This window comes from Buteo buteo, chromosome Z (assembly GCF_964188355.1).
Source record: "Buteo buteo chromosome Z, bButBut1.hap1.1, whole genome shotgun sequence".
NCBI lineage: Eukaryota > Metazoa > Chordata > Aves > Accipitriformes > Accipitridae > Buteo > Buteo buteo.
This window is the reverse complement of record NC_134204.1, coordinates 81,438,261-81,460,877: the sequence shown is the minus strand read 5'-3', so window position 1 is coordinate 81,460,877 and position 22,617 is coordinate 81,438,261. Positions and strand designations below refer to the sequence as shown.

The 22,617-nt window shown below is 38.5% G+C and overlaps 1 protein-coding gene across 1 annotated transcript; it reads left to right on the top strand.

Moving 5' to 3' along the window:
• The first annotated feature begins 20 nt into the window (after positions 1–20).
• Positions 21–22,609, top strand: TMEM167A (transmembrane protein 167A). Its single transcript, XM_075021429.1, has 4 exons — positions 21–77; positions 12,652–12,761; positions 18,285–18,319; positions 21,396–22,609. Exons 1-4 carry the CDS (start codon positions 75–77, stop codon positions 21,464–21,466), a joined length of 219 nt encoding a protein of 72 aa, XP_074877530.1. The 5' UTR covers positions 21–74; the 3' UTR covers positions 21,467–22,609.
• Positions 22,610–22,617: the final 8 nt, after the last annotated feature.

The following is a 22,617-nucleotide window of genomic DNA, read 5'->3' as shown; positions in this document are numbered from 1 at the left end:
GGGGGCGCCTCTTGGGTGCGCTTCCGCCCCGCTCCCTCCCGCCGGAAGTGTGATGTGGCCGCGAGCGGGTCGCCATGGTAAGCGCGGGGCGGCGGGCGGGCGGGGGGTGCCTGCTCCGCTCCGGGGTCGCCCCGGTCCCGGCCCCCTCCCCGGCCTCCCCCCAACCTCCCGCCGGCACGGCCGGCTTCCGTGGCAGCCGCGTCTACCGCCGAGCGAGGCTCCCCGGGCCCGCTGGCACCCCAGAGGCCCCTCGCATCCCATCCGGGCCGGGCCTGTGAACCCCTTCAGAGGCCGAGGCCCTCGCCCCGCCGCGGGGCAGCGAGCCCGCGGGTAACGGAGCCGTCCCAGTTCTGCCGTAAAGGCTTGCTTAGCAGCTGGCCTAGCACTAACGCATACGGGCATGTCGGCGGCCCCTTGGTCCTTTTTCTCGCCCCCAGCTCGACAGGTTTTTCCCTCTGTACTGGCCTAGCCCGGGTTTTCCCTGGGGCGGCAGTCCTTGCTCTGACCTGCAGTGCCTTGTCTGTCAGGATAGTATTTCTCTCTCTTCTGACCTTCTGGTTTATTCGGTATGTTGCTTGACGTCTTGCTTCTTGAGCAGTAAGCTGAATCCTGACACTGACTGCCGTTCTCGTTTTTCAGGAATAGCGTCAGAGGCCTAGGTCATTTTGCTAATGAAAAGCATAAGCAGTGTATATAGAGTTGACCTAGAGGCTTATTAGCATTGCCGTTTATGTTTTTTTTATGGTCTCTGCCTTTTTTTTTCATTCTACGTACAGGGAATATAAATGAAAGATTTGGGTTTGGGTTAGAGTTAAAGCTGTGCTGTGAAATAACCTTCTCAGCTGATCTTTATACAAGCAGTGCAGATACATGATTTCTAAGTTAAAAGGAAAAACAAAGGAATAGCTAAGAGAAGAAAACTTTTCCCTGTACAAACAAAGGTTTGTACACAACTTTAGCACAGAATTATTTGAAGATGAGCATTTTCAAAATTTTTTCTAGAGTCATGGAAGGGTTTGGGTTGGAAAGGACCTTAAAGATCATCTAGTCCAGCCCTCCTGCCATGGGCAGGGACACCTTCCACTAGATCTGGTTGTTCAAAGCCCCATCCAGCCTGACCTTGACAGGTTATGCATCACCAGCGATATATACGGTACAACTTCCACTGAATCTTTTTGTACTTCCCACGTATTTATTAAAAGAGTAATATATCTTGAACTTTCTTATGGTTCAGTTCAAAAAAAGTTCCTAGGCTCCACATCTTGTCACCAGCAGGAAATTGCTGGAAGTTGCTCACCTGAGCATTCCTTGGCAGATCTTTTAGATGAACCTGTTCTAATCTGTGGCTTCAAGCAATGAACAAAGGGTTTTCATGATAAGAGGCATAAGTTATCTCAGAGGATCTAAAACACACGTACAAAAGACAAGGAAAGAGAAGTGAATACCTCACCTCCAATCAGTGCCTTGAAAAGGTAGATACTATAGAAGAACAACATAACCATGGTGTTCTTCGTAGTACTTAAAATGATTTGAGATTGTAGAAAAAAGGCAAGAGAACCTTTATGATCAGTGAGACATTTACATTAAGCACCTAAATGTAACGCTGATGTTTAGAAAAAAGATTATGGCACGCGTATGAGATCTTGTGAGAATTTTTTTCTCTGCTTGTGCATGTTGCTTGTTAGAGGTTACTGTGTATGTTTCAAGGAACCTGAAGTAAGATAGAATCTTTTAATGAGACTTTTGTCGTGATTTTGTGTCATAGGAGGTGAAAATAAGATTCCTCAGTCTTGTGGTGGTTGAATTTCCTCAGGGAAAACAATAACTCTCATGGCATATCCAGGGCTTCGGATTCTCCATGATGCTACTTCTGGTGTCATGGTTTTTTGGAAAAAAAAGTTGTCTTCTGGGACTAGCGGTCATGAGCTGTTGGTAATGACACTTTCTTTTGAGCTCACACTTGACTGTGAGATAGGAAACAGCTGCTGTCTGTGTATTGTCAAATGGAAGAGAGTAGAGCTATACCTCCAATTTGTTCTCTTTCTCCCAAGAAAATGAGCTGCAACTGTGGCAAGCCAGTAGCTCTGTGAATAGCATAATTTTTGAAGCATTATTTCCAAAGAACTTTATCCCTTGGAACTTTCTATCCCATTGTCTCCCGAGTTTCCTTACCACATCCTTACTAAGCAAGTCAAAACTTGTGCTGGGTGAACCGCCAGCTGCTGCCAAACAGAATATATATAAGCTGGATCCTACCTGTCTTTTCCTTTATGTGAAAGCACAACTTGTGTTTATTTTTTTCCTGTTCACTGCCAGTGAGTAAAAAAAATAATTACTGTTTTAACTTAAACCAACTTTGGAAGTGGATAGAAGCTGTTCAATGGATTAAAAAGTTACTGGAAACAGAAAGGATGCAGTATAATGACACAGCTGCTTAATTTATTTAGAAGCAGAAGATGTATTGTTTCCTGACTTTTACAAATCATGGTGTCAGTTTATCCTGTCAACTTTTGAAATTTTATATCTGAAAACTCAACAAAACTTTTCCTGGTGGGGTTGAAAAATTTGCCACATGCATTTGGTGTGGTGGGTGGAAAGAGGGAAGATGCCTAAAGTAATATTGAAATTAATGATGAGCCTCTTACCTGCTGAAGGGTTGTCTTCACTTTCCTCTGTAGCAAAAATGTGCAATTGCAGCCAAACATGAGTACATGTACAAAAAACAGCTTAGTAGCTATGTTTTGTGTCTGTAGTTGCAATTTGGTGATGAAGAAAATAAATAATTGCAGAAAACTTCACAAAGATGGCTTCTTTCCCTTCACCCTCTGGTTAGGACTGGCCTTGAGCCCCACATTACTGCCGAAAAATTGATTTGGGAACTTTCCATGAGGACAAACATTTCTGTCACAATCTTTGTTGCTATCTTAGAACGGTGTTTATAGAAGGAAGGGGAATTGCTCATATAACCAATTGTAAAAGCATTCATTAGTAAATATTGATCCAAACCAAGCTCTCGGATATAAACATAGCAGAATCCTAGACACTGTTCTGCAAAAGAGCTTTTAGGAGTCTTCAAGTACAAAGTTTTGTTGTTTGGCTTATTCAAAGTTAAAAGGAAGAATCAATCTTGATTCAAAGTTGCTAATAGCTTTGTCTTTATCATGGCCTAAAGGTAGGTGGGATTAAAAACAACTCCTAGTGCATCTTACAGTCTTAGGATGTCTTCGTATTGTGAATTTATTTTGGAATAATGATGGACAACTTTTTGCCTGTCAGTATTATAATGCTATCAGGCACTGAATTTTTTGAATAAGGAGCAATTAGAATTTCAGGGAGTTACAGCTGCAGTAACAAATTTTGCATCTGAAAAGGCCTTTGGTACCCAGCTAATCTGATTTTGACCGGAATCTGAGGATTTTACTCTTACACCAAAGCTGTTATGCAAGAAGATGCTAGGACCTCCTTTGCTACCAATCATGTAACAACTCACCCATGACCCTGCACTCGATGCTTGTTGACCCCCATGGCAGCTCTGGCATGCCCCTAGCAGTAGGAGCAAACACTCCTAATTGAGGAGAAAGCAAGAAAGATCTGCTCTCCATGTACCTTTCCTCCCATCAGAATAAAAAGCTTGTCAGAGAATTGAAAAGGAGAGAGGAAAGGAGAAATAGGACACTCAGTGCAGATAGGTAGGGACAGTGAAGTATGTTGTTTACTACACTAGTATTGGTGCTTAGTAAATCTCGTACCATCTGTAACTGCACTTCTAAATAGTAATGCTGCTGTGGAGTAGGCATGTTGTGAGTTACTTCAGTAACTCAGTGCTCAGTATAGATACTTTTGTGTCAGTTTACAAGAAGATGTGAAAATATATCATCGATATTTTGCTTCTGTGATTATAGAACAGGGGAAACTATTTCTTCTGCCATTGTAAGATGCATCTCTTGTTCTGATTTGGGAAGAGTAGGATGCAATGAGTCTGCTTTCACAAATTTTACCACATACCTGAATAGTCCAGGAATGACACAAGTTGTGAGAAACCATTTCTTAGCTGAACGCTGAGTAATTCTTACTAAACATCTTTGGCATTCTGTCTGCTATTAAACATCTTAATTTTATTCAGTAATACCATGAGAAGTGGGGATCACATTTTTCTGCAGGCCATTTGAAATTAATAATGGGCTGACTATACATTGTAGATTTTCCATTCATGATCCAAACTCTAAGTTGAACAGAAAAGGAAGTTACCATAAAATAGTCAATGTCGCTATTTAATTTTTTGATTGGCTGTAGCATTAGACACCATGCACATCCACTGTAATAGCTACAGTGTTGAATACATTTTTCTGCTGGAAACAGCTGCCATCTTGCTGAAAATGTTACCTGTCTTACAGATGCTAAGAATCCAAACCATACATCTGAAATCTGCCAAACAAGAGACCTGCAGAGGTGCTGTAGGCCTGCCCAGTGCCATGGGACATCAGAACTTAGAGCTTTTCATGATTTCTTGACTAAGTACATGTTTTCTTGATAAAGAACTATTTATTTTTCATATTTTAAAGAGATGTTTCTGCTACTAGTGAACGCAAAAAGTATTTAAATAGTATACATAAAATGTTACTAATTTTTTTTTTTTAATTCTTAGGTAAATTAGAAGGTAAGCTTTTTATGTGGGCTTTAGAACAGAAAGAGCATATTGTCCCTTTACTGCATGCAGCAACTTCTTAGGCTTTTTGTAAGGATGTTCAGGAATGCAGTTCAGCTTTGAATTGCACAGGCTTTCTGTGTGGATAAAAGACATTCAGAGAAATAGAAGGCATGTGTCTTTTTCCTGTTGTGCTGTGGAGCCAGTCTCTAGTTAGTTTTGATTCTTGCTTGTGAGTTTGGTATGTAGTAGAACTTTCACCAGAACATTATTTTCTTAAATTTATCAAACACTGGCAGATAGAATTTTAGCCGTCAAAGTATTCAATACAACAAAGCAAAAATATTTCAGTTTCTTCCTTTTTAAGAACTTTGCTTTCTTCCATGTCCCATGTTCAAATTCCTGTAGCACCTTCTGTTACAAACTCAGGCTTTTTGCGTGCTGCTTTTATTAGAGTAAGGTTGTCATCTCGTGCAAAATGTGCTGGCATGTTAGAATGAATCTTACCTCTTCCATTCACACACACAGTTTTTACTGTTTCTTAAGATTCTCCTGTAAACTTGAGGTAAACAAACTAAGCAGTGTGGTGTGCAACTTCAGAAGGGAGAGTTAGCTAATTTGACAGAACCTATGCTGCTCAGTTACCAAAACCGTAGGAATGGTGCAAGTTAGGCATACTTTTTCAATGAACAGGAAGAGAAGCTGGAACTTACTCATTATGAGAGAAGTTGTCTCTTTCTTTACACAGATAATTTTTCTTCTTCTGTTTGACTATACTCTAGAAATACCTAATGTACAGATTTTTAGGGCAGGAGAGGCAAAAGAGCTACAGATCAAGATACATGTCCTTTTAGAGAGCTCTGTGGCAATGGCTGAATATCACCTGCTCCGTTCATAGTTCCAGAAACTACTGTTAGGTTCCCTGTTACTCTGGAGAACATACTTAGCTTCAGCATCCTAAAAAGAGGATTATAGAAATTACTCCTGTTACCTAATGGGGAAAGAAAGCAGACAAAAAATCTGTGTAAAATTGCAAACTACATAATCTGCAACAGAGACGTGGAGGAAAAGGTATGTTAAGCTTTTACTGCCACATCTAACATAAGTCTATGTTTGTTGAGTAAGTATATGGACATATACATCTATGTTTTACAGTAACCCTGATAAAAAAGCTTAATATTGCAGCTTTCACTTTGTTTTTTATTGTAAAATTTTTTGGTGAAATGCTGTGTCCATTAGCTGCTTACACCAAGAGTTCGATTTTGAAACTATTGTCTAGGTATTGGGGCAAGAAGAAGGAATTCAAGTGAGCATGGAATTTCAACATCGTCACCTTGAGGTGTCATTTCAGTGTTGGTCTGTGGATTGGAATTGCAGTAGAAAACCTAAATGTGTTGAAGTCAAAGGAGCTTTTGTAGGAGAGGACAACTGTTCCCATCTGTTAATTCATTGTCTGACTGTTTAAAGAGATTGGTTATGTTTTAAACAGATGTATTAGTCTTCAGTTAACTAAAAAGCATACATATTAGTTCCTATGTGCTGTACTTGCCATTTAAATTAGATGACTTCTTCAAAAAATGTCTAGGGGAAAGATTCCCTATTACTCTTACTGAGCCTAAGCCTGAATTTTATGAATGCAAAAATATGTATTTTAGACAGAACTTTCAATATTTTAGACAGAAATGTGAATGAGCATTAAATATTGTACTTAAATTTCTTGAAAACCAAATACTGGGGTGAATGTGCAGTAAACTTAGAGTGAAAAACCCTAATCTTGTTGGAGCAACCAGTAACTGCTGACTGGACAGTATTTGGATACTTACTAAGCACAAACCAGTTTTGTCTAAACACTCTTGCTTAGTTCTTCAGTGTAGTTTTGCCGATAATCACTTTGAACTTAACCGATTTGCAGGTTTTGTATTTTTCTGAAAGTTCCAATTAGCATGCCTCTTTTATGAATGCTTATTTTCCATTCATTTTTATCAGATTACATTTGGCAGCAGTGGGAAAACAAATTATTTCAGAATAAGTTAGAAAATAATGTAATTATGTGTATGTTTTAATTAACTTTTAGCAATTGCTTTGACCATCAGGTTGGGAGTAGTCCTACATGTTTTATTTCATATTATTTTTTTCAGTATTATACTCCTAAAAATTAGATTTAGACTGGGAAAATAAGAATTGCAGTACCTAATGGAAACCTTTAGATAATACACATTTCCAGCTTTTTAAGACCTCTTCATTAAAGTTTAATAGATTGATTTCACTTTTCTATGATGGGATTTGAAGCCTACATTACTATTTTAACGTAGGCTTTTACCTTTTTATCAGCTCTCGCTTAACCACAGTTTAACTACAGTGTAAGCTCTTGCTCACATTCTAATATGAGAAAGTCAGCTAAACGATCAGGTATCATTTAGCATTTGTTTCTTTGGTTCCAGAGAACATAATCATCCATAAATTTTAAAATATTGAGGAGGAAAAAAGAAAGTAAGACTGTTATAGAAAGACTGTATAGTCTGCAGCATGTTACACAAATGCAGTTGTCATTTCTTTAGAATATTCTAATAATTTATCTGTGTTTGCCCACATAAATTGATTATTATAATAGTAACTATGGGGCAAAGTTTAACAACTTGCTGGCGCTACAATGGCCTCTGTTTTTATAACACATACAGATGAAATCATGGTCACACTGCAATCAGAGGTAGAGTAATCATTTTGTACATACTGAAAGTCTAGGGAAGATTAAGCTTTGGTTTCATTGTTAAGTCTGTTCAGATCAACTGGAAGAGCTTCTGTTTCATGCTTTCTACCAACCCAGGGGGACAACAGTATGGGGTTTATGTTCTCCCTCTGCAAGTTTTTTCCCCCCTAGAACTGTGATATCAGGTGGTTTGTTTTAAATGGAAGTATATGAGGCAAGGGGAAATTCAGCAGGTCCTCCATGGCACAAAGTTGTATCAAAACTTAGGATGGAATTTATTATAGTGCTACCCGGGGATTGCATCATTAAGTGGTCCATAATTCTGTGATGCTGTCTGCAAAGACATGGAACAAAACAGTATCTGAATCAGAGAATGTGGGAGTGGTGGAGCAAATACAAAGTACAGAGGTAGACACAGTACAAAGTCTTGGTTATGCCTGTTTTTTTCACTGTAGAAAAAAGTTTAGGATCAGTGCATCTATTATGGCTATGTCTGCTGAGGCTGAATACACATTTACCAGTGATCAGTAAAAATTTAGGCAGTCGTCTTGAGTGTGCCCTTCCTTTCAGCACATGGAATTAAATACTCCTATAAAGTGCAAGAGTTGTTGATGACCAGAACTCTGAGCTGCTTCCTTTTTTTTTTTTTTAATTCTCCCCAAATGTAGTATATTTAATGCTGACCAAATCGCAGAACTGACAACTTTTGTCTATAATCAGGGTGGCAGGGGCTGTGCAAATGTTATGGCCCATCAGGATTCCCTTTCTCAGCCACGTAGAAAGTTTTTCACTCTAAAACAACAGTTACTAAAGCATATTAAACTTTAGTTTATACTTTAGTATATTAAACTTCTATTACCATATACTGTTCCATAGATTTCTTTTTACTCCATCCACAGGCTCCTCCCTCCCTCTCTTCTCACCCCAGAAAAAGGAATTGTCGCACCGTGCCCCGCTCCTGTGATGTAGCGGACTCACTGATGGAGTCTTCCAGAGGCAACTGGAGACCATTCTTTTCCTTATAACTCCCTGTTTTGCCTCAGTATCCTCTGTGCTGACAGCTACGCTGTTGAGATGCGGACTTGGATAGGAATACATTCAAATATCTCTAGCTGTAATGTTTGTATTCTAACTACCATTAGTATTTCTAATGTATGCCACCACTGCTAATCTGAACACAAGAAAATTTTCAAGAGTATTCATTCTTTGTTTCTGTAGTGTATTATAAGGAACTATTTTTACTAAGATACGATATGATCAGGGAAATACTGAGGCATTTTTTTAAGTTCTAATTTTGGGAAGGATTTAAAAGAGCCTTTGGGCATGTAGCTCTCAAAGGTGAAATCCATGGTCTTAATTTCTAAAGACTTATGAAAAAACTTGCTCTTGCAAGTTGTGCTGAATACAATACCTCATTAGTGCTGCAGGTGATGTGATACTCCTCCACAACTACCTGGAGACAGCGTTGGGGGGCGGGGGGGGGGTAAGGGGAAGTGTAATTACTTAAGTAACACAGAATGTAACTAATAAGGTGTTTCCACCATCTCAGAAATGTGCCAAATGCAGATGTAGAAAATTTCAGCATATATAATTAAAGCGACAGCTTGCACTGTCAAAAACAAGAATAAAATACCAGTGCTGATTGTTTTCTGCATTTGCAGTCCAAGTTAGTTGTCATTTCACCAGCGTGTGGACGCAGTCTGAAAGATAGCATCAATTTCTCCATGTGCTGAAATTTCTTTGTAGTGGGAATGAGGCTCACAGGATCTACATTAAGCCAGTCAACGTGTTTTAAAAATTCCATTTAATTACTTCTCGATCAGAGGAACCCAGTTTAACCAAATGAACTGCAGCCCACCTACATTACAACATTTTCCAAATAGCTTGGTATGTGAATGCAATATTTTTAAAAAGGATTCCGAGTAATGTGTGACTCTTACAGCAGCTTTTAATTACATCAGTTCAAGCAGCTGGGTGTAAATTGCCCTTTTCTGTAAATTCATCTGGGCCATAAGAATGACTTCAGATGTGAAATGTGAAGCCATCTAGTTCAGAAGTAAGTTTTCATTTCCAGTTTCAAATTGTAAACAAATTTTAAAATATGCATGTCTGTCCTTTTAAAGTGACTGTATAGATAAATGTGTAATGCAGAGAACATTTCAGTGGAATGGCGTCTGTAATTACAGCAATGCCCTACGCTGTAAATCTGGAGAAACACATGAAGAGCCCAACAAAGAACAATTATATGCTGCCCCTATTGATTGACTAATAACACATTTCATGAGTATACATTTACAACCCCTGCTTAAGAGGAAGCAAGTGTGCCCTTCTGCCATTTTTGTACGTTGAAGTACCCGATACCGCCAGCCTCCTTGGGAAGCAGCTGCAAGAGAAAGCTTGCAGGAATTCATGGGAACCAAGCTCTGGCAGGCACTGTGCTGTGAGATGTCGAGAGCAGCTGTCTCTCCCGGAGGACTGATCAAATTAATCAGTTGATAGCGAGTATCTGGCTTTGCTGAGAGGCAGCCACTCCTGGATCCGGCCCCGTCGCGTTCCTAGACCTGTGGGAGCCAGGAGACACTGCCTCTTGTAGGTTGTAAGAGTTGTCTCTGCAGGGGAATTGAGAGTTTCCTGGTTTCTGGAGTCAGCCAAAGCTTGTGCCTAGTACAAAGGCAAAAGTCTGCTGATAATGATTGGCAGTGTTTTGACCTTTGTCAAAATAATCTGTCCATTATTTATGACACGGTAGAACAGAAATGATGACTCAACTAGCTAAGCTAAAATACTGAGAACATGATTTAGCAAATACTGTGGCTCAGGAGGAAATCAGGTAGCCTCACCTTGAGGAGCTGAAGGCTGGATTTGGGTGTCGGATCACTGCTCCACTCATGTAATGTCCCTTCTCCATGTTCTCACTCATCGCAGAAACCTCCTGCATGTCAGCTGCTGCGTGTAGTTGCCATTCACTCTTTCCCTTTCTCTACTGCATACCTTCCCTCTGCATCTTAATAATCACATTTTCACCCTGTCCCTTTTTTGTCTCTCAGGCTATTGTAACAGAAAGGGCGTGAAGAATGAGGGAACTGGCTTGGGAATTTTGCTCCAGCAGAAGGATGGCTGATGCAAAAGAACTCCTGCTTCACGCAGAAGTAAAGGAGAGAGTAGCACACCCACTCCAGTGGCTAATGCTGCCTTTGAGCCCATGCCCTGAAGGATGCTGAATTCTCTCATACAGGCTGCAGAGGCGGAGTTGCTTAGTTGCTCCTTGAGCCTCTCCATGCTGTTCCTTCTTAATGGGTAACTCTGCACCCACAGGTGGCCTGTTGAACGCCATTAACTTAGGCATTTAAGTTAGTTTGTGTATCTAGTCCTCTCTAATGCATGTATTCAGGCTGGCAGTTGTATGCATGTTCAGGTATTGCTTCATATGATTCATGAAGACTTGTATGTAACCTAAGGTTATGTTGGTTTTTTTGTTACTAGTTTTTAGATCTCAGTATCAAAAGGGTCATGAATGTTCCAGTGACTTTGCTTCTACTAAAGCTTCTCATTTTTCTCTCTTAATTTGCTGTTAGTCAATACTGAACTGAAATATTGTGATTTTCTTTTGTAATTCTCCTCAACTATTTAGAGAAATTGGATCATTGGAGCTTCAAAACATGAGAATTTTGTGACATAGAGAGAAAGTGCACATATATCAACAGAGATGTGCCTCAGGCTATGGAAATGGGAGCTCTGGTGTGCTCTTAAGTCCCACCAAGTTCTGCCTGAAGCAGGAAACTGAGATGTAATACCTTTCATAAGTGCTAAATACTTACACTTAATTAAATACTACTACTCAGCCTTCTGGGTTGAGCAGTATGAAAAATATGAATATTTAGACACAAATTTGTCAGAACTCCAGAACGAAGACTGGATTTATTGTGTCTGCTTTGCCTTTTTTTTGGAGTTCAGACTAAATAGGATTTGCAAATGAGGGTAGCTGAGCAAAGAGAAAATAAGGCTGTTTGAAGTAAGCTATTGCCTAGTATACTACCTGGTGCTGTTAAGTTGACCAAAATGTCAGTTGAGACATGTTAAGTTAAAAAAACCCAGAACAATAAAACTGCAGTTTCAGGCAGCTGGACTATTTTCACATTGTAAGAAGAATAAGTCTCAGATTTGGGACTAATTATTAGAAGCTAGAAATCACAAGGACTAGTAGGCAAATAATTCCACTAAAAATTCAGTGAACCTATTGGAAAAAAAAAATGTTGCTAGTCTATTATTTATTGGAATGGTGATGTGGCACTTGCTGGAAATCAGCATCAGCTGTCTTTCTTCCAGATTTTGTACTTGGTTATGGAGAGTACCTTCTCTCCCACAATAATGTTTATACTTCTGGAAAAAGATTGCTTCACGTAAGCAATGATAGTTGCTTATAAATTAATGAATAAAGAACATGTTGGCCACACAAGACTCAGACTTTAGTTAAAACAGGAAGGTGGTGATGCACTTACTGCCTATTACTGATACTTTAAACTTTAGCAAACAGCCAGATGCTGTAGCAGTTTCTCAAAAATTGTTTCTTCTTACTGCCAGTAGGCAGATTAGTTTTACTATCAAACAATAGAACTTTACTACTCAATGCTAAGGCAATTCTTCCATTTGTCCAGCATTTTCCATATAATTAGCACTTCTAAAAATGTATTTAAAGATGTTTTAAATTTAAAAAGGTGATTTGAAAATAAAATTAGTTACCTTTTTGTAGTTCAGTTAGGCTTAATTGTATGTATTTCTACAAATCTGTTGAATTTTGGGTGTAGTCTTCATAAAGCAGTATATTAACAATCCTCCTACATATTTCTTGTTATTCTCTGTCTTGGCTGCCACTGGTTTACTTGTCAAATACTCTTCACCTCCACCTTCACCACCACCACCATATTCTATTGATGCAAACCGCAGTTACATGTATTCTTGGCCAGGAGGGAACATCTGTTTTCTGTAACTCTTAGCCTGCTGCTAATGGCTTTCCACAAACTGGCTTTGGAACAGGTGCCTGGGAGCAAAACTGTAAGGTTACCATTTTGCCTGCTGTTTCTTTACCCTTCTTTGGATGGATTGAGAAGGAAAAACTCCATTCTTCCACCATTGTGTGCAACGGGCTGTTAAAAGAGTTTCTGGCTCACTGGCATTGTAGGTTTCTTTTTTGTTTTTAATGGGTATTGTCTAGGGGATCACCTGTTTTCTCCAGCTTATGCAGTGAGGGAAGTTTTGTACTGCAAAGATATAATTTTTCTTTTCTAATTTTCTTCCGTAGTCTGCCATCTTCAATTTTCAGAGTCTACTGACTGTAATCTTGCTACTCATATGTACCTGTGCCTATATCAGATCCTTGGCTCCCAGCTTACTGGACAAAAATAAAACTGGGTACGTAGTCTGATCATTTTAAAGATATACAAGCTGTTTGGTTTTAACTGCAATGTTTTAGTAACTTCTAATGGTGTGTGATAATACAAATCCTACTTTGAAAAAATTTTCTCTTCAAAGATAAAAATCTTCATTTTGTACCTTACAATAGAATGCAGTAAGGTATTTGCAAGCACTTAGTTGTAATTTTATAGTAAGAATTTATTAACTAACAAAGCCAGCTAATATAGCTTTATTAGTTATTTTCTGGATTTGCAGCTTTCTTGTTGGATGCTTATTAAAGATACAGAAATGAGTGACGGAAAGAAAACATTTTCCTACATGCGGCTATTACTGTAATGATTTCTTTTTGATTCTTAAGGTGGGTAAGAAAACATTACAGCAGAAGCTGGCTTTTTTTCTGATTTCAAGATAGGCATTTTGGAGGTACAAGTTTGAAACACAGCTTTAGCAATAATCTGTAACTAAAAAAAATTGAAAATTTTTTTTAAATAAGCAACACTATTGTAATATATGATCTCTTTAAGTCATTGTTTTGTATTCTATAAGATGAAGAAATTTGTAGGTGAGTTTTTGAAAGCTTCTACAAAACCTAACCTATTTTTTTTGTCCTTTGGTCATTCTAACTTCATCTCTCACTTTCATTCCTAAAGCACATGTTCCTAGGTGACCAACGTTTTTCTCCTTTGTGTTCACTATTTTCCTGGAATGCGCTTAATGTTGCAGGGCCAATACTGCTGCAAAACAGTTCTTCTCTACCCTGCTTGCCAGTACAGTTTTTGGGGGCGTGGGAAATGGGGACAGCCACAGAGCCAGATCTGTGCCTCACACTGTTAATACCCATTCACCTTTTGGCTTACCAGTTTACTTTGTGCTATAAAGAGTGTGACTGGATGTTAGGTGCAATCAGCAGTATGCAGAACTGTTATTTAAATGCTGTGGTTTTAAAGTAATGATTGGGCAATTTTGACCTAGAAACCACTGAGACTATCTGTAGTATTTCAGTAATACTGTCACCTAAGGTTAATACAAAGGAGATAATATTTATAGAAGTAGGAGGTAATTCTAGCTAGTAATGTTCTAGCTGGAAAAAACAGACAGGCTTTTGGGCACTGGGTGTTTGTCTTGTCCGTTTTTTCCATTAGGTCATTTGCTGTTAAAGAAAATGGTTTTTCCCTAAGTACCTTCTGTCACTTCTGCATTTATTTTTCAGGAAAAGTGTCATGTTTGAAGTAGACTCTTGTCACCAAGAACCTTGAGTGTTTGTCCTCTGAAAACCTTTGTTGTAATTAACCTCTGGAATTGCTATTTTATCACACAAGTTTTCTTTTAGCAATGTAAGATACCCAGGGTACACTAGCTTTTTTTTGATCTGGAGTTCGAACTTGAAAATGCTTGTGTCCTTTCATATGAGGCCATGAGGTTGCCACTGACATGAGAGATTTCTTCTGATAAAAGTAAAGATGGAAAGAAAGGATGACTTCATGAAGGACTGGGGAGGGTGAGGGGAATTTGCTTGTCGGCTAGTGGAAGATAACACAATAGTCAATGAGGTATACACAGCAAGAAGTAAGAATATTTATTTTACTGATTAAAATTTTAGTGCTGTTCTTGGCAAGGAGTATTTCCTTTAATCTGGAGCTACTCTGTTTATTCTTGAGGCAAATCTGTCTGGAGTACAATAGAACTCTCTTCATAAAATGTTTTCAAAGGGTGCTGACACAGTGGAGGAGTTGGGCGTTTGATCTGTAGGTTTGTATTTATATAGATGTTGGACATACTATTTTATTTTTGTTTTATATATACGTATGTAGACTACTTTGTACTGGAGAATAAAATGTTGGCCTGGAAGCAATGAAATTTGTTTCCTGAATGGTAGATGTTTACATGGAGCTCATATGCTGTTAAACCCCTGTCCCTCTCCACTAACATATTCCATGCTCAAATGGAAATGTCTAGACAGACTGGATAAAATAAATTCTAGTGATATTTCATTTTACCGCAGAGATGATCTTACCTCATTATTCCTGCTCCAAATTAATAGCATAAAAAAGTAGCAATAAAATATTAAAGTGACAGAGAGGAGAAATGTTGATAGTTATTCACTGTATTTCTGACTAAGTGAGTGGTAACTTTGGTGAAGATTTAAATCTGTTGATAGTAAGTAAAGAAACATGTTTCTGTTGGTTGAGAGACAGTGTTGCAAAGTGATGTCACCCATCCTCATAACACTGTATTTCATTCTGTTACTTCTGCCAAAATCGTCTTTTCCTACCAAGCCAAACAGAATTTTAAACCTTCATTTTCCCTGACGTGTCTTGAGTGTTTCCATGTGCTTTGTCCTGAGCAATAGCGTTTAATGTTGGGAAAGCAAGTGGAGATTTACTGTTTCATGCTAACTAGAGGAGAATGCATACCACAACATAATTCTCTCCTCCCTGCTAATCAGAAAGATGTGTTAGCTTATCTGCAGTGGAGATTTCCTTTGACTTGCCATAAGCATTGCAGTGGGGTATCTCTCACACTGCCTCCTCCAGTGGCAACGGGGTTGTCCAGGTAAACACATGGCAGCTACATCTTGCAGCATTCCCAGTCTAGCAGCCAAAGTCTAAGGCCCCACTAACCCTTTCTCGTCTTACTGGGTTTCATTTCTTCGGATTTTTTGTTCTCCAGATAACTAACACCACTTTCATGATCAGTGCTTTTAACATAAACACTGAAAGCCAGGAATATGCAGCAGCTCATGCACAGTTGACTTGTGGCTGCCAGAAAACAGCAGGTATGCAAGCCAGACTGACACATTTCACCTGCATCAAAACAAGGATGAAGATGAACGTGAAGGGGAGAATAAGGAACAGTGCAATTACTTTGAGTAGTTGCTTCAGGATAAATTATTTTGGAGCAGATTCATTCAAGGCAGCATTATTTCTGTAATAATCAAACAGGTTTTGACTTGAAGAGGTGCATGTTGTGGACCCGAGATGAACAGTAATGGAAAAATTCAGGAGAGCAGAAGGCCTGCACGGGCTTTTCTTCCAATGTGAGATCCCCAGTTCATTGAGAGGCCATAATTATAACTGTTTAGAAGGTCCAGATTTCAACTTACTTATGCACAGCAGCAAACTATGTGGACAAACAGATGTACTGAGCTGTTCCAATAGCAGCACAAGCCACTTAAAAAGGTACTGTTGTCATCTGTTAGAAGGCTTGTCAGTCCTCATGTCAGTGGTGACTTTAAGTTCATAAATTGTTAACTGCAGTAAGGGTAGCTGATGAAACCCATATTCTCACTGTTTTGTACCTCCCAAATCAGAAAGGAAAATTCATATTTTCACTAAGAAGGGGGTTTTCTAGGGCTCGGAACAATGTACAATACTTCAATTATAACTTTACATTGTTACACATGGTTGAAAAAACCCTAAGAAGGCAAAGAAATAGCCTTGCTGAGATTGTGAGGCAAATTCAACAGATTTATAGGCTGCCTGAAGGAGTGGAGTTAATATTCTTTTTCCCAGGTAAGATTCGTCAAATATGCATATGAAAAGGACAGTAATGTTTTATTTCTTTGAGTTCCTGGGCAAGTTTTTGAGAGATGGCAACATGAGATGCTGGGCTGTGGAATTTTTTTGTTGGTTTTGCAGCATGCAATCTGTAAATCTTAATTTTGCAAAGAGTAATGATGGTTTCAATAGTCTTAAGTGCCATCCACACAGTACTATGGGGCCGTCTGTTTTGCTCTATAAGATTTACACATGAATGCCTTTTTACCTGCATGCAATTCAAAAAGTGCATAGATGTCTTCAGGTTACTTTACTGTATGACCTCGTAGCCTGGAAAAGTGTGATGGTCTACATGCAGGGATTATTACTTCTGCTTTTGGAGCTATATAAAAGCAGAAGAAATGAGCTTTGACTATACAGAAGTACTTTTGGCTTGAGGTAAAAAGATCTAAAGCACAAATGAAAAAGCCTGTTTCCTAAAAAATGAAAATGCTGGAATGCTCTTCACAATAAATCGGTCAGCAAAAGGTACATAAGTCAGAAAACATTTCACTTTGACTTTGAAAAACTCAGTCAGTTGCTGCCACTTGGTTCTCACCTTCCTGACACTGGACATTTGTTTCAGAAATAAAGGTGAGGCTGCTGAGTGGAAAGAGGGAGAGATGCTGAAGTAAACAAAGACCATAAAAGAGGCCATAAAATATGAAGTAGCACAGAAATTCTTTTTAAAAAAGTGCAGGCTGTTGACTGCTGAAGTATGCAGGCGCAAGTGGCCCAAAACTACCTGTCTGCATTCAAGGAGGAAAAAAATAGGCAATTGCCAGAGCCCAAGAAAGGGGGAAGACAGATAATCAAACCATTGTTAGTATGGGTTCAGAGCACTGTGGGAAATCACTTGGAGAACTGCCATCACAGCAGGTAGTAGATACAGCCCCACAAATAACATAGGCTGAAGTTACTACTGATAAACAGGAGAAGGAGGAAAAATAATTAGTTTTTTTTCAGTCCATAAATCTATAAATAGACAATATGGTTGAATCCAGATGTTTTTACTGCATTGCAACCAGTCATATTACGAAGGAAACCTTCCTGTAGATAAGCTTTCACCACAGTTTTGACCACCATTTGAAAGTCTGAAAGCTGGCTTCTAGTACAGGATGCTTCAGTATTCTTCCCCTCTTCCTCCTCAGATTCTAAAGCAGTCCCTGCTGTTGTTCCTCTTGAGCAGTCAGTATGAGATTATTTTAGTTACACAGAGTATATTATAAATTTGTGGCATACATGCTTGTACATCCCTTTGAATGTGCTCTGAATAGTTGAATTCTGCTTTTCTCCGTTGTTATTTCACTTGTGAGAATTAACATTCTGGGCAAGCAGCATCAATGAGACATGAGCAAGGTAAACCTTGGTAGAAGAGTAAAAACAAACCTGAAGAATTGTTTTAGTTTTTATTTCAACACAAGTATTCTGTATCAGATTACAACTCTGAGTATGCTCTGCTAGAAGAGGGGCTTTTATCTACTATTGCTAAGGGAAGTACAAAAGAGAGACTACAAAGCATTAAAGTCCTCAGGTTTATCATCTCTTATACCTGCAGGAAAACTTGCTTCAAAATCTTAACGTAAAAAGTTTTCTATGTACAATGAGATGGAGGCCTGTTGGTGTTTCCTACTGCAGTACTTTTCTAGTTCTGTTTATTTTCTTTATGTAATTTTGTCTCTGGGGTACTTTAGAATGTAGAATTCTGATGAAATCTTTCGATTTGGAATACAGACTGAGTAAATGCATCTTTGCTTTTCTTGCATGCAAAAACCTTGCTAGACTTATAAAGAACTTTGCCACTTGTTCAGTTCATAGCCTGTACCCCTCTATGCAGGTATCTGGTGTTTTCTGATGTTGAGGAGACTGTCAAGTTGACAAACTACTGTTAATTTGGATTGGTTTAGCATAGAAGAAAGAAAATCAGTTGCTGTAAATTATTTTATTAAGCCAAGAGCCTAATAAATTTATTTTGTCTTTACAGACTATTGGGAATATTCTGGAAATGCGCCAGGATTGGTAATTTTTTTTCTTTGAAATCTTTAAGACCAGTGCTTTTTCTAGAGAATGCATTATTTATTGGGATAATGTTTCTGTGTAGCAATGAAACCCATACTCATAAATCATCTTAAAAAATGCAGGTTTTACCTCCATGAAACATGATGAAGGGCTGGGGGGGTGGGGCATAACTATCTTTCTTAGCATCATGGAAACCTGCATTTTCTAATGTCAGTTCATATATGTGTTATTATATTTGCAAAAATCTTTTGCACTTTTTACTACATGAAATAACCAAGGGCATACTTACTAACATACAAAGAAATCAATGATTCCTTACAAACTGCTGTCTTTGAAATTCTGATGGACTACTGACAAAAAACAGATATTTACCTTATAGTAATAAAACAACATGGAATTCATAATGCAGTAAGGTTCTGTTTAATCACAAATGTCTTTTTTCTCTCCTTTCTTTTGCTAGCTTCTGTGCACTTTGGAATTATGCAAAGCTGTCACTGTCAGGTGGCATCTCTCTGCAAGCTGAACAGCTCTATCTGATTTTAGACATTTTCCTATAACATTCATATTTATATTTATTTTAATCCTTAGTCTGAATTTATTTTGAGAAAGAAATGGGAATATGCAAGAGAAGTTCAGTCTTAGCATTAAGGTATATCCAAGATTTTTAAAAAATTATAAATCCATCATCAGAACAGTGTTCTTGAAATCGCATTGTTAATGCAGAACATTGAACTTGTAATTCTCTTCCTACTTGTCACTGAACCTAAAGGAAAAATATATGGTTCCCTTTTCTGCATTCTCGGGTTTTGAAAGGGACATGACATACATTTTCTAGTATGTCAGAAAGCAGTGATGCAAAAAACAGTTTTTTGTGAAGACCTGTTGTTAAAATGATTATAGATATTGTCCTATTTAGATAATAGACATAGCAGAACCAGTTTTAATATTGAAGGATATGGAAGTTTAGTAACTGAAGGATACTGGCAAGGTGGCAGCTGTCAGAAATTAATTTTGAGCTATACCAGCAAAAACAAATATAAAAATACAGCTGCATTAAGGTTTGTTCAAGGTTGAAGAGAACACCTTGCCTTACCATCATCTTTTTAGTTAATTGAAGTGCAAGCATATTTTTTCTATTAGCTATGCACAGCAGTTTAAAAACTATTTAAAAGAATGCACAAGAGGTTTTATGAGGTACCTGTCAACTTGATAAAGTTAAGAACTACAGTTCATGTGGAATATAGTCCTGCTTGCCCATCATGTACTAACATTAACATGTTTGCATTTGCTGCATCCAAGGTAATGCATGCACTCTTGTGCTCCCTACTGAACTGCTTCCTTTTCTCTTTGTCATGTAAAGCACCGATTTCTTTTCAAGTTACATCTAGAGTTGTCCAATCTGACTTTCTTTGAGACTGACAGATGAGAAGGTAGCATCTTAACATTCCTTCTGTACGTTTCCTTACATAACTACCATATCCTCAGTATGGGAAATGGGCTTTCAAGATGATTCCTATCATTCTGTTTGTATTAATCACAAAGGCATGTAGAAAGTGTAGGCTTTTAAAAATGAAAATGCCTGCTGGCTTCCTTTACGTTTAATTTGCCCAGTATGTTTAAACAACCTTTTCACATGTGCATAAGATTTTAATAACCAGCAAGTGGTTACATATTTACAAAGTTGTGCAAAATGATGTTTAATCCTGCCACATGGTGACTTCTCTTTTAAGAAAATTAAGAGCAGGGAAGTATAACCCATATGAAAATTGTAATACTTTAAACTGTAGGAGGTGGACTTCCTCAAAAATTTATTTTAAACAGATGTGAAACTGCAGACATTAATTCATTCAGTTATTTGAAGTTTAATTAAATATATGCCAGATCATGACAACATCTTGTAATGTCACTGTGGCAGGGACTCCTGCTTATGGGAGGTGTCACTACAAGTATTTTATTTTTCTTTTGCCATGGAAAGTTTGTTCCTCCTCTGTTTGAAGGTCCTGCTGGTAAAAGAGACTTTTTTTTTTTTTCTGACGATTACACCTTAATGCTAGACTTGAGAACCTTGGCAGGTTTTTTTAATGTTTCTCTGAAAACCGCATTTCAGAAAGGATGGTTTATAGTAAAACAAAAGACCTTGCACAGCAAAAGGAAATTGAACCTTATTAGAGCAAACAGCTCCACCTCTGTCTTAATGCTTCTGAATGTGTAAAAACAGGAATCTTCTCACTTTAAAGAGTCAATGCTGTGTTAACACTTCCTGACAGTTTTGTAGGCTGGAAGTACCATCCAGTGTAGGGGTATCTCTGCTCTCCAGAGAGAAGTCGGTGGATTCATGAAGAACAATGCTTAAGTAGAAGAGTAAAAGACTATTTTTATCACTAACCTGAAAATCTGTGGACCAGACCCTCTCCACATGCTAACAATGTTATGTCTCTCTAGCAAAGAAACAAGACAGGCATCTGGCTAGTCTGGGCCTCTGTGAGCTCCCCAACCGGTTAGCTGGCTCCTACATGATACCATGCATAGAAGATGCACGCTGCATATAGCAGCTGTCACGGCCAGACAGCATCGAGGTACACCTCTTTGCAGCTGACACAGAACAGCTTTTGAGCAGCGATAGCCCTTAGCCAGAACTGGGAATGGAGCCAGTAAAAGATGTGGTGTCTTGTTCGGCTTTCCAATGCCTGCGTCCTGACTCTCTTTGGCACTAAGAGATGGCAGCAATATATTCTTTTTCTTTTTTTTTTTTTAAATGTTTTCCTGGAAAGTGCATCTCAGAAAAGATGTTTTATAGTAAGGTAGAAGCCCTTGCATTGAACTTTGCTTAAAGCAAACAGCTCCAGCTCTGTCTTTATGTAGCAATGTATGCTATCCTACATCTTAATTTTCCCACTCCCGTGTGTGTTCTTCCTCAATACACAGCTATAGTTGTAATAGCATTTCTCCAGCTAGAAATGTTGAGTATTAATTTGCACGTGCAAAGGGATAATTACTGTGTTAGGCTAGGAGCAAGCTAGGTCTGTTTCATCATGCCTGAATTTTTGTTTGGTTTGGTTTTTTTCCCCCCTCTCAGGTGAACGGAAGAGCCCCTACGTGGCTGTGTGCTGTGTCGTGATGGCCTTCAGCATTCTGTTTGTACAGTAGCAGCTGGAGCGTGTCCCCTACGCCCTACTACGAAGCAGCAGAGCATGGAAGACCTTCTGGCAGGAAAAGATGGGAAGGTGTCATCAAGTCTCATCTTGCACATTGGATAGCCTGTCTCTTAGTGCACACCCCCACCCCCCCCAAACAGACGGTCATATACAGTATTAGTGTTCGTAATGTAACCAACTCCAGGTGACATGTATTTACTAATGTCAAGTCAGTAGTGACACTCCTGATGTAACTCTTGAAATACTGAGTTTCACAGGAGCTTTTTTTACACCGTGCAGTTGAAAAGTCTTTTAAGTTTTTGTTTTATAGACCTGCTTAATGAAACTTTAAAATGATAAATCTAGCAATAAGACCACTCTCACAAGAATAAAGAACATTGTGACTCTAGGATATGTTTACAAAAGTATTTTCAGTTCTTTACTCTCTGAACAATTCCTTTCATTTTGTGATAGCTATACTTGCATACTAAAAATATGACCTCTGGCCTAAGTTACATTCAGCTTTTGTTTTCTAAACTTGTAATTCCTCAAGTGATCTATCAATATTTTTATTGTTAAGATAAGATATGGATGAAGGCAGGGACCATAACTGTAGTGGTATCTGACTAGCTGCTGAGAAGGCACAAATGTGGGCTTTGACGACCTGGACTGCTCAGTGTAAAATACCATATGTATCCATTTTTAGAGATCTAGGTCTTAGGTAAATCATTCCCCAACTTTTTTCAATATTGTGAGAGAAGGATTCCAAAGGCTGTGCCACTGCTATTGCGTGTGATACAAGGTTGCTAAATCAGCTAAGTGAACAGTTAGCTTCTTAGGAGTCTGCAGATAGGGAAGTTGCATGTCCCAATATTCTAAAGGTTGAGAAAAACTAAATTAGATTGCAGTCACTATTAATAAATATTAGATTTTCTTTAGTAATACTTTCCATTAGCATTTATTTTATCATTCTGTAAATTTTCAGTAATCTAGTAACTTATTTTAATAATACTTGACAGGTGTGTTTACACTAGACAACTGTATGACTTCATATTTACTGCATTTGAGAGTTGTCTGTCAGCACTATTTTTTGGTGTTCTGAAAAGGTATGTCACCAGAATGAGCTAAGCTGGCAATAAACACACACTGAGAGGTATGTAACTG